Source organism: Alosa alosa, chromosome 3, assembly GCF_017589495.1.
Source record: "Alosa alosa isolate M-15738 ecotype Scorff River chromosome 3, AALO_Geno_1.1, whole genome shotgun sequence".
NCBI lineage: Eukaryota > Metazoa > Chordata > Actinopteri > Clupeiformes > Clupeidae > Alosa > Alosa alosa.
In genome coordinates this window covers 30,035,422-30,048,390 of record NC_063191.1, presented here as the reverse complement: position 1 = coordinate 30,048,390, position 12,969 = coordinate 30,035,422, and the positions used below count along the sequence as shown (strand labels likewise).

The 12,969-nt window shown below is 39.6% G+C and overlaps 1 protein-coding gene across 1 annotated transcript in view; it reads right to left on the bottom strand.

The window, feature by feature from the left end:
- vwa8 (von Willebrand factor A domain containing 8) overlaps positions 1-12,969 on the bottom strand; it is a 210,269-nt gene that overhangs the window by 132,175 nt on the left and 65,125 nt on the right. Inside the window, exons 15-20 of the mRNA XM_048239952.1 lie at positions 10,630-10,798; positions 6,921-6,998; positions 6,481-6,596; positions 4,383-4,480; positions 4,190-4,296; positions 1,971-2,042 (exon numbers count right to left, since the gene is read on the bottom strand). Coding sequence (XP_048095909.1) covers positions 1,971-2,042; positions 4,190-4,296; positions 4,383-4,480; positions 6,481-6,596; positions 6,921-6,998; positions 10,630-10,798 — 640 coding nt within the window. The remainder of the gene's footprint in view (positions 1-1,970; positions 2,043-4,189; positions 4,297-4,382; positions 4,481-6,480; positions 6,597-6,920; positions 6,999-10,629; positions 10,799-12,969) is intronic.

Genomic DNA, 12,969 nt, shown 5'->3' with positions numbered 1-12,969 from the left:
CCTTGAGCCGTGGATCTGCCCAAGGTTTCTTCCTTGGTAAGGGAGTTTTTCCTTGCCCCTGTTGCTCTTGGGTGCTCCTTGTTGGTGCCCCCCACCCAATCCCAATCCTCCCCCACCTTTTTTATGCAGCCCTTGCCACTTAATCTACTAAACCCCTCTTCTACTGCACTTTTTTGCACTTAAATTGCCGATTTAAAAATCTAATAATTGCCAGCTACAGTTAGGATTTCTTAAGTTATATAAGATAGGAGGTCTGAGATAAAGACAGGACACAACCATGAGTTTAGGAATTGTTTCTGTAATAGGAAGATAGGATTTTTCCTATCTTTGAAACTTACGTTAAGATAAGACAAGCAGTTAGGATATTTTTCTGTAATGAGGCCCCTGGTCAGTTCCCCACTTGGTTGTTGGGAGTGTTATTGTACTATTTAATTTGGAGATAAGTGCATATAGCTTGGAGGTTAATTTTTGAGATTTTCATGAATTCTTCGATTAACTGAGATGGTTATGATGTGTTGTTAGTTAAACTGGTTCCTCTATGAGTATGTTGAATGATATGAGTTGATAATTCTCAAACAGGTGGTGAAGGTGTGTGATTCGCTTTTGTTCCCATGTGGAAAAGTAACTAGGTTTGTTCTGCAACATGAAGACTGGGTTGTGCCAGAGTGAGGTGAACTTGTTCAGTGCTAGAGATGATTTAGAGATCTGATTCTGATTGTTTTCCACCAGTCTATCAGAGTTGTAGAGATAGTAATGAGTTTATAGTGGATAGATGTTTTGATTGATTGTGGGAAGCACTGCATGAAAAGTTCAGTATGCGGGACTGTTGATTGTCGTGGAAGTTCAGGTATACGACTGTACATGGCAATTTGCAGGCAACACCGAAAACAGCTGTGAATTGTCGGAAATTGACGTGGGCCTTGCTTGGCAGTCATCCCCCCCATGACCCCCCTCCTCCTAATTCTAGGGGAGGCTTTACCATGTAAATGAAAATGCAGTGAGCTATACAAATGCAAAGGGTAGCAGGGGGAGTTTTACCCCAGGTGACATTTTTCTAAAAGGTATTAACTTCATTTTAGGAAAAGCTCTGGTATAAATAGATATATTTATCTATAGAAATAGATATAGAAAGTATGTTAGATTAATTACTGTGTCATTAGCAATGGCCAATGCTATGTAAAAAAGGTACACAAAACTATGTATTTCAACAATTAGTTTTAATCAAGCTTTGCCATAAAGGTAAACGGTGCATCACATGCAAACATCACAGTCTCAACAGGCTCAAAAGGCAGAAAAGTCTAAGCTCACCTCTGTTGCAAAACTGTTGCAAACCAGTACAGCTTTAGGTTTCTTTCTTTGTCTAAAAAACCTGCCTCTTCTGCCACTGCAACTCTCAGGCGAGTGTCACATTGCTCCTGTTTAACCTTTTAATCTCTGTAATTTCCACTCTTTTTACATTCTTCCATTTCATTGTCATAAGTTTAGTTAACAAAGATAGTAAAAATGGCACATATTCACTGAACTTCAGTGGCTAGTTTTAAAACATGACAAGTTCCGGGGGAGCTGTAGCACAGTGATAGCGTCTTTGTCCCACACCATACACAGGCTGGTTGAAGTCCAACCTGATGTAATTTCCTGATCTCACTCCCCATCTCTCTCTCACATTCATTCCCTGTTTACCCTTCACTATCCTGTCAAACTAAATCTAAAAAGCATTGCAAATGCATTTAAATCAGTGGGGTATGAGATGCATCTCATGAACATGAACACACACACACAAGGTCTTTTTTGGTCTAGTGTCGTTTTTTTAGATACATTCAATCATACAAGAGAGGTCTCCGCTCACTTTACCTAAAGATGTAGCCATCTGATTCAATTCAACTCAGTCACTTAGGCAAGCTGATTAGACTTCTGAGTTAAATATCTAATGCAAATAGAATCTGACATGTATGATGGCATTATCCACTTACTTGGTTTCCCACCAACAGCAGATGTTCTCCTAGCAAGAAATCCTTCAGCATGTCCTCCATTACGATCATGTGCTAGGGAAAGAAACCAATCATACTATCAATATTTTGATGTCAAAAAGTCACTTACTACTTCACAGAAGTCCTAAAAAAAATATATTGAAGATATTTGACACAAATAAAATTAGGCAAGAGTATGTGTGGGACAAGTGCTGTGGTCACATACTGTACAGAAGACAGTCTATGTAGAACTGGAAAGACAAAAAGCAGGTCATATAAAATAGGACAAGGTAGAACTTTTTATATCCTCTTCCACTTTATATTTTCTCATTCTGCAGTCGCAGGTGGTTACAGAAAAAAGGAAATGTAGGTCATCTTTTTATGCATCCGCCAAGTGGCATATCCCATCCTGTTAGATTTTTGAAGTTCTCATCAGAGCAATCAGGAAGGACAGACATGCAGGAGAAAGTGTTCATCTGAATGAAACTGGCTTAAACAAGCACACACAATGGCAACAAATTCCCATACTCAGATTACTCACCCTTGTTTAATCACTCACAAAAAACACTGATTGCTCTCTACCACCTGTTTACTGAAGATGAAAGAAGTGTCCATGTTATGTCACAGCTCATAGGAGCATCCTCACCGCGTCCTATTGGCGGCCACTATATACTCTCTGATAAACATTTGCACTCACTCATGCTCATATTTCACTCCTGTTCTCCAGATATTACATCATTTAATTTGTCATTCTAGCAGGTGGGTGCACACACACTGTGAAAACCGTGTCAAACATTTCACTCACGTTGATCCATTTATTCATTGTAAAACTTGTCTGCCTATGGTAACATCTATTTTTCACACTGTAAAGATGTTTTGAGAGTTACCTTTTACATCTTAAGACATGTGTTGTTTGTTTGTTTCTTCGTTGCTTTTCCAAATGGTTATTACACTTTACATCTGTGGATGTATTGATCATTCCCATTGGTGGAGTGTGGTCCCATTGGCCGAGAGATAACGAGGCTGGGGATAAGAGCCTAGCTGCCCTCTTCAATACACATTACTTAGAGGTGAGTGTTTTATCAGTGTGTGAGTGTGTGTGTGAATGTGTGAATGTGAGGCATGAAAATGTAAAGCGCTTTGGGTGAGTCGAAAAAAGCGCTATATAAATGCAGTCCATTTACAAGTAAATAAATGCAGTCAATGTAGCCTTGTCTAAAACAGTTTAGTCTATGTTAAACTGTCTATTACAATGGGAAATGTCTGTGTCAAACTGTCTATTACAATGGGAAATGTCTATGGTAAACTGTCTATTACAATGGGAAATTACAATGGGAAATGTCTATGGTAAACTGTCTATTACAATGGGAAATGTCTGGACTTAAAAACATAATAGCCTAAGTATCCCTTAATCCTCTCTCTCTCTCTCGCCCTCCCTCACACACACAGAGGCGCGCCCACACTCAAACACATGCCTTAACATTTCTTACCTCAGCTCTCTGCCATAAACTAACTCAGGCAACTTCTTTTTTTAATCCAAGAGTGAGCTGAGCAGCAGGGTCGTTTCCAGATAATCGTGGTTAGGATTTAAATGTTATCCGTTCGCTTACATCAGGTGTTTTATGAAATAAAAGCTAGTTTAGGCCATCATATGGATAATTAAAAACAACTTTAATTTTATTATATGGATAGGCTTTGTCCCCTCCAGCAGAGTTTTATATCCAATCAACTCTGATGTGCATGTGCATTTGAGACAGAGACAGAGGAGAGGGGAACAGAACAGGCTTGTGCAAAATTCCAGAACTTAATTGAAACTGGCTCTTAAATTCCAATTCAATTCTTGAATTTCACTTGCATTTCAATTGAGGTAGCAAACAGGAAGCAGAATTGCAATTCAAATTAGGAACAACCCTGGAACAGAAGGGGGAAATCTCATTTTAGCCTACTGCACACGCACATGAATATACTAACACAGAATGCTGCTATCTAGCGAATTTGACCCGACTCACCCACAACCCGCGACATTACCTGGAAGTCTCGCCCGCACCCGCCCAACCCGCGGGTCTTATTCCGGCCGGCGCAACACCTCAAAGAAGTTCTCTAAAGAGTTGGTTCTTTAAAACCTTCTTAAAGATAGAGGACACCTCTGCCCTGGTACTTATTGGTGGCTCTTTCGACTACTTTTAGTGCATTAGTGACTTGAATTGGTAATGCAAATATACCTGTAGGTTCTCATAGAAGAGCACATCAGGAACCTTCATCTTCTCATCTGGTTTGTAAACAGGAACGGACACCGACCCTATAGTCAGTATGCCCTCTGTAACCACACCTGTAGAAAAGAGGATGGGGTAATACAGAAGTAAACACACGGTCTCGGAGAATAACATCTGATATCTGCTGACTGAGGTCACCCACATGTGTAATTCTGATGAGTAGCTGACTGTGCCAGCTCCTGTATGGAACAATCAGCAAGGGTCTTCTGCAGAGCAGTACGAGCCAAGCTGGGCAAAAATCTGTGGAATGGTAAAAGAGTATATTAAAAACTCAAACATCTTGCCAATATAGGGATGCTCTAATGATCAATTTGAATGGTTAGGAAGAGTTATTAAAACACATAGGCCATGGATTTTCAAACTCAAATTCAAATAGTTTTTAACAACACTATTAGTGCTGCCACTAACGACTAATTTTCTAACGAGTAATCTTTAGAATATTTTTTCGATTAGTCGACTACTCTAAACTGCTTTTTTTTTTAAAACAAGTGTTTGTTATTTCGTTGTGTCCATTTTATTTTGAACTCAACTGAAGCGCCAAAACATAAAACATATATCAGCCTACTTTTGTTAGAAGCTCATTAAGTAAACTGTTCAAAAACATGCTGGTATTGACATGTATCACCTTACTTAACTACATATGCTTGTGGTAAGTGTGTTCTCTGTAGTGAGTTATGCTACGACCTGAGATGCACGACACGTCAATGTATTATCACGTTCTGTGTTATAGGAACGCTGTCTCTTTAATGACGTGCTTGATATCACGGGTGGCGTCATTAATTACAGTCTGGACTAACCTACTACGCTTAGCTCTGCCTATTAATGATTCGCTCTGAAAGCAGGCAGGCACGCAGTTATATGCAACTCGCGTTACACTTGCATGCATGGCGGGGTTTACTGGCAAAGTTTAAATAGCCTGTTTAACATCCAAAGACATTGTACTTCTCAAGAGTTAATAACATAGAATTACTAATAACATTACAGTGAGCCGTTTGAGACGGGAAACCAAAAATGAATAGGCGGTCAATAGTAAAACGACTTGTCGACAAAAACATTTGCTGTCGACTAATTTTCATGGTCAATTACGTCGACTAAGTCGACTAATCGCGGCAGCACTAAACACTATGTAGCCTATGTATCTCTCAGGATGAGTTCTCTTTCTCTCTGCTTATATTGTTAGCCTAAATGAAAAACCTCTCATGGAATGTAGAATGTAAAATCAATTTTATTGTAGGCCATTAGGGTCTAAATCCAGCCAGCATGTTTTAAAGAATGTAACTCGCCATGTGCTGTTGAAATTCATCACAAAGAATATCAAGGAGAAACATTTTTAAGAAATCTTTTATACCATCATCAATTATTTTGCTAAATCAACATAATCTATGAGTTTTATGATTAACTGATTAACTTATATTATTTACTGCTTTAATTGACATCAACCTCTTTTGCACATTTCCATGTCTCCATATGTTGTACGTGCTGTGTAGACTTGCTTGTGTGTGCTATATGTTGTACCTGCTTTGAAGTCTTGTTTGTGCTTGCTATATGTTGTACCTGCTGTATAGTCTTTGTGTGTGTTTGCATTATGTTGTACCTGCTGTGTAGTCTTTGTTTGTGTCTGCTTTATGTTGTACCTGTTGTGTAGTCTTGCTTGTGTGTGTTACATGTTTGTAGGGCCAAAGACGAATTTCCACAGTAGTGGACAATAAAGACTTCTATTCTATTCTATTCTATTCTATCGATCCGGGCGCCATATCGGATTTTCTCGGACACATGAAAACATTTTCACAGGTCTCAAAATTGGTCTGATCTTGTGGCATAGACTATCTTCAGCCCAAGTCCCACAAATGTATTGCTTTTTGAAGCCAAATAGGAAGTGACCTTTTACCTCAGCTAATCTCTGGTCACTTGACAAAAGACTTGCTGTGAGTGCTTATAGTCATCTGACTGATGTAATAGCATTAAGTTGCCCTGGCAACTCCAGCCTGCTTGCTCCCCTTATTGCTGCTTGCAGCTATATTTACCATTATTATTATTCTAATGTATGCTTTTAAAATAATAATAATGTTGTGTTTATATACTGTAAGTTGCTTTGGACAAAAGTGTCTGACAAATACTGTACCATAACAATAAGCACATACACATATTCAGTGCTCAAAGGCCATTACCTCTGCCACTGCAACATTTTGATTAAAGGATTGTGCAAATTCAGGGTGTGCTATCAGTGCTTTTTTATTTACCTGGACAGGCAAGCCTTGTTCACAGCATGTGCAATACTCTCTTCTGGATACTGTGAGATACGTCGACATATCCTAAGCAATTGTCTGGTGGAGAGTGATGAGGCCAAAGACTGGTACTGAAGGAATAATAAAAACATAATAATAAAACATTATCACATATAAATAAGTGAACAAAACAACAAAATAACACCCATGCAAGCGCAAGAACAGACAAATATAAACCACACATACATTCTGATTTTGTAGGCAGGAAAGCATAATCTGTGCGTAACGGAAATTAACAGCCATTTATAAAGATTCTTGGTATAACTACATGTCTACATGATGGCCAAGAGCAGATTAAGTATTTCAGCAACAGTCTTTACTAAAGCACCTCATTTGAATTTGAATTACTGAAAACTTATATATACTTATACTGTACAGCACACAATGGAACTTACTGTGGGGTCATTTGTTTGCTTGAGTCTGTGGCTGAGTTGAAGCAACTGGTCCACAGCTGTGTTAGGGACATTTGGGACCTGTGAAACACAACCAACAACCATGCCATATCACTGTTGCTATGAGACAGAAATGCCCCAACCCCCACCCCATAAGAAACCTGGATGGAAATCTATATTCAGACTGTTATTTTTCTTGTTTCATTACCAGTACCAGATACTATCTATTCTAAAAAAAAAAAACTTTTATCTATTCTGTACTTTAAAATTTGTCCAATCTGCATCTTGCTGCAATAACAACCATATTCATTAACTCAGGAAAGACAGATATTTACCAACACTTTATCACCTGCTTCAGGGACAATTTCATCACAACGTCCCAAAAAATTGTGTGGCATGTACAAACAGACCACACACTGCTAAAACATCAATTTGCCTGATACAGGAGTGAATGACTGAAATCGACAGACTGTGCTGGTCACGCACAGGCTTAAAAAGACAACGACTAGCTAGTTGGTAAACACGCATGCTCGGACTGAAGTAATCTTCGGTAGCGGTATAAACGTAGCGTTTGTGGATGGCCGGCTCACTTTGATCTGTACATTGTTGCAGTTTGGCCATTCTGTTGTTTATTGCGAGGTCAGACTGTGTTGAATTAGGGGTGCTAGGCACCTGTTTTGTTTGCTGCTTGGTAGGCTAGGCCACTATGCTGTATTTTGCTGGCTATTGATTGTTTGCCTCGGCGAAAAATGTCAGAGTTTAAAGCAGAAGAATTTGTGACTCAGGAAGTGACCCATGCACGTTTAGTTAAACTTTCAAAGCCAAATCATTTGCAATGAGTTGAATTTTGTAAAGCAGATGTCTCACAAGACTCCAAACACCTCCCTTACGATGATGAATGACAGGTGACAGGTCTGAGAATGCGTGCGCTACACAAGTAGTGCGAAGGACAGAAGATGATTAATAACTGAATAAAAAGGCCTAGCCTAAATGAATAAAGAGTAGGCCTAAGGCAAAACAAATAGCCTAGTAGCCTAATGAAACATAGGCCTATGGATTGATGCAGTATCTTTGTAACATTATTAAATTAATCTGTCACCATATGCCTATGTTTGCAAAGAGGAGAACATTTTAATTTGATTCACAATGAAACGTTACATTTAATTTACATGTTAACAATGAGTAGTTTTGGTTGTTGTTGGTGGCGTTATTGCATCCCTTTAATGAATGCAAAATTGTTCCCTCGCGATTGGAAGCTCCTGTTGCCGCATAGGCTATGCATTTCAAAACATTGCAACATAAAATGCCACAAAAAGCTGTTTATGAATAGGTCTTAGTGAGTTAAGAGTCCTCTCGACTTCTTTTAAGCTGTCCTAGACTTAGGTGCTACTTTTAGGTCTAAAATGCTTCGTGAATTACTTTTAGTGAAAACAAGTAGGAGTCCTAAAGTTAGGAGTGACATTAATTTGATTCACAATAATGTTACATTTAATTTAGCCCACATGTTGACAATGAGTAGCCTAGTTTTGGTTGTTGTTGGTGGCGGTATTGCATGTTAGTTATGCCTACAATGCAAAATTGCTTCCTCACGATTGGAAGCTCCTGTAGCTGCATAGGATTTCAAAACACGGCGAAATGACACAAAAATAGGTTTGTGAATAGGTCTGTGAGTTAGGAGTCCTCTCGACTTCTTTTAAGCTGTCACTGAGGTGGGAAGGTGGGATTTGTTGGGGACAGGGCCGGATTAACTGGGCACAAATGTCTGATGGCCCCCCCTGCCCCCCCCAGCCAACATGAATCGGGTGGTCAGTTAATAGGCCTACTGTATATCGTGAAGATTTTTCTTGCCATCTAAGGCACGAGCGCATCTGTGAGGCCAAGCCTCACCAAGTAGCCTGTTTGTTTACAACTAACATTACATTTAATTAAACTGTTTATAGGCTATGCCGAAATAGTTTTCAACATTTTGAATATTAGTGTCGGGTGAATTAGGAAATGTTCTCAAAGTAGCCTTATGGCTGAAAGCTGCTTGGGATTCCCCCGTCAAGCAATATAACCATACAAACGCGCAGCCTGCACTCATTGTTTCAAAAGGAGTAATTTCGGCTTTGTCGGATGTGAAGAGCTGTGGACGGCACGGCAGGGCATGCCCAATGAAAATAAATTAACGCGACGCAACACAACAACACAAACCCCGCTTCTCTCGCGTCAGTCACCGAAATTAACAAAACACAGAACTCACTTCTCTTAAAATAAGTGATAAACACAGAAAAAGTCGACATGCATTGTTTCGGTCCCCGTGCACAGGGATTATTTATCATATTATTAAATCACATATGATTGTTTGTGAAATTGTGCAAACAGGTGCAACGCATTTGAAAAGGAAGGACTGGTAGCATGAACGCTCACGGGAAAGATTGATTTAAGAACGTTATCACAGTGTGTGGCTGTGGCGCAAAGCAGCGCGGGCGGAAGACAGTGACAACTGGCAGGGGAGGGTCATGTCTTTTTTAACAATTCTGGTCGGAGGGTCATTGAACAATTTCTAGCAGGCAAGGGAGGGTCATGCAACTTTTGACTGAAGCACTCAAAATTCCTCTGGTGGCCCCTTCAATAAATAACGAACAGTCCCTAGATTGCTGCTGGGCTATATGTCTTGGTTCATGTCTGTTAACAACTCATTGCCGTCAAGCGCGTATCTCGCGGTTGCATCCATTACAAACAAACATGCAATATGAACGTGTGGGATTGGGGAGAGCACTAAATGCTCTACTGAATAAGCACAAAGTCAAACCTTTAAATGAAAAACACTCTTTAATAATAAAAAAAATGAAACACTAATGAAGTAAACTTGTGACCATCAAAAATCGTTTATCGCCTGTAACTCCATGATAACAGGACGTAACAGGAAGGCATTTGGCTGAGCAACGGAGGTTAATGTGCTCTATATTTTGTCCAAATGATGTCTGTCTATCATTGTTGCACTCGGAGAAAACCAGAATGTTTAATTTGTCCTGCGTTTCCTCTACGGCTGCAAACGGGATTCACTCGCAGTTAACCAAATATTTCTTTATTAGGGAAGGGAAGGCATATTTCTGGCTATTAAATTATTTCTAAACCAGTCTGCTAAAGTCTGTAGTGAAGTCTGTGTAGAGTTTTCCAGGCTCCATTTCTTTTTACGAGACACCCTGCTCACTTGAGACATCTGCTGGTTGTTTGGGTTGTTGCAGCGGCGTTGCAGTGTCACTGGAAAAATACAAATTAAAGTCGTGTGATACCGCGTGATCCCGCACGCGGACCGCGAGGGAAGCTGGCCAAATCGAAGCATTGCCCACTGTATGTGAATACTGGAAGGACATTTAGTCTGGGTGATATGTGAAAAAACGCATGAAATGTATAAAAACATGAAACTTGGTATACTGGTACAGTTTGGCTCCCTGAACACTTTTAGAAGTAGAGCCATTACAAAAACGCCTTGTGGCGGCCATTTTACTTTCCACCATAACCCAATTATGTATTTTGCACCAATATGTTCAGGTGAATAGTTAATGAGGAACTGATTCTAAATAAAGACTCTTGGATCCTTGAATCCTTGATATCTTTGTTCTTACATGGGTCTCATATATTACATGTGAAAACGGAACATGTTTTTGGAAGACTATGTCTAAACAATTGTGTGCTTGGATAGATGGAGGTGTGTCTTGACGCTCACCATGGCCTGGATAATAGCGGTCTCCTCAGCTTTTCCTAACTGGCTGACTGTGTGGAAGAGGAACATTGTAAGTATCTCAGGGCCCAGCCACTGCTTGGTACTGCTGCCTGGCACTGGGGGCTCAGCCAAGGCCACCACACGGAAAGATGGATGCACAGAAAACACAGACCTATAAAACAGAACAACGTGTTTTCATAGCACTTTTCTTGGCTTTGAAATGGTTAAAGGAACAAAAAATATATACCATCAATATTTTCAAAACATTATAGCTTTCAATGTTCTGGAAATAATTAAAATAGGATCCATTTCATTCAAATATTTTCTGCTTGCAACATTTGTGTACAGCTTACAGTATATGTCTCTGAATATCAGTATTGAGCAGCCTAAAGTAAAAACCACAGAAATCTAAAGGATTTCTGTGTTTTTTATACAGGTATATACAAGTCTATACCTTATTAAACGTTTACATTAAACTTATTAAACGTTTACATTACTTTTGCTTTGTGGGTCAGATATCTCAGTGTTTTTTTTATTATTTATTATTTGTTACTTAAGAACGCCATGGGTGCCGGGTCATGCCTATGTCTGTTGTGTTTGATAATAACAAACCAATCAAATCAGCAGGAAGTCATGTGGATTTTGGTCCAAAAAGAAGTTGGACTATAGAACATGCTAGAACATGTGCTACACTTTGAAGAACTAGATGTACCGCATAGTGGTACAAAATATGACCGCCGCTCAGTCCTGTACATCCATTCCGCGAAAATAAATCATATTAATCAGTATTAGTCAGTTCCATCCAGTTTTCAACAGCTATCAAGAAGAGAGGTCATGTCATGGATTTTTGTGAATGTTTCTTCTTCTACATATGCATATGCATAAGTTTAGTCATCTAGTTCATATGATATTCAGCTTTATTGTCAATGCACAAATTAAATACCAGTAGTCTAAAACAAAATGCCGTTTTACCCAGTGGTGCAAATAACTGACATGTCCAAAAGGGCCTTCATGAAATGCGTTGCTAGACTGTTCATACACATTTTAACGGGCCAAGTTGAAGAGCTACTGTCCGTTATTGTTTGTGCAAATAATATGCTGATTCATGTTCCCTTGCATTTTGCAACTATGAGGTCCATGGTTAGTCTGGCTTTCGCCAGACCAAGCTCCATCTTTTAAGAAATCAAAAAGGAATCACCGGCAGATTAGGCTGAGTTCACCCAGCCTAGTCCATGGTAGGCGCCAGATAGAAATATTGTTTAATTTTGCAATTGAGATATCCACGCACTGGCGCCGCCCCTGCGACGTGTTCGCCCCCAGTTTCAGAGCTATTCTAAATGCAAAAATGCAGGGGGTTGTGACAAAACTGTGACTGTTAACAAACTATAAGCTATATAAGGTAGGCCCTATGCTAGGCCTATTACACAACATAAATTGTCACTAGGCTATGCTGGCGACCCAAATAAAATCTCCTTTGGGAACCAATGGCTTTACAGTATCTAGCGGACTTAAGCTGCCACCTCTTGGCGAAAAGTTAATAGTTTTGCATTTCAGTAGTAATACATTTCACGCAGCTGTGTGAATCACGGAAAGTGACACTTCTAAATGGAACCCAACCCACTGTACAGTAGCTCAAGGTCTGTGGCTAAAGCAGCCATAATGAAAGCGTTTGGATACTTCACACACACGTGTTTTTTAATCGCATAGACTACAACTACCAAGCTGGAATCAAAGCACATCGACTCCCCTCTCACACCCTAAACACGCACTTCGAACAAACAAAAAGCATCTCAGTCTCACGGTATAGCCATAAGCAAAACTGTATCTGACCGGTGTAACGTTGGTACTAAATCATCCATCGCAAAGAATGATTTTTGTAGCACGTGCAACAAATATGTGTAGGTACAGCCCTGCCCTGGATACATCTCTCAACGTGCGCTCTAAAACATTTGGTTTACATGGAGATGTAGATCATCACAGGTGCGTTAATAAATCTACATTGCGGTGAGTTGACACAAATTATTCACTTTGACGAATTTATGTAGTTTCAGTCCTAGTTACTTTACTTTGAACCATGCTCTTCCTTACTTGAATCACCTTTGAAAATAGAGGATTGAAGTAGCCTATATGGGTGTTTGAGAATGAACGTTGACTCAGATGCTTTTTGAGAATTTGAGCAGAAATGTCCCAGCGCGGTGTTTAGGATGCATCATAGACAGGTTATTTTTCAGGTAGCCTATATATTTTCCATTAGAAAAGAAAATGAGATGACAGTCGAAAGATGCAATTAGTGCATATCAATTTGCTTGGTAGCCTATAACCGCATTTATGGTTTTCTACAAA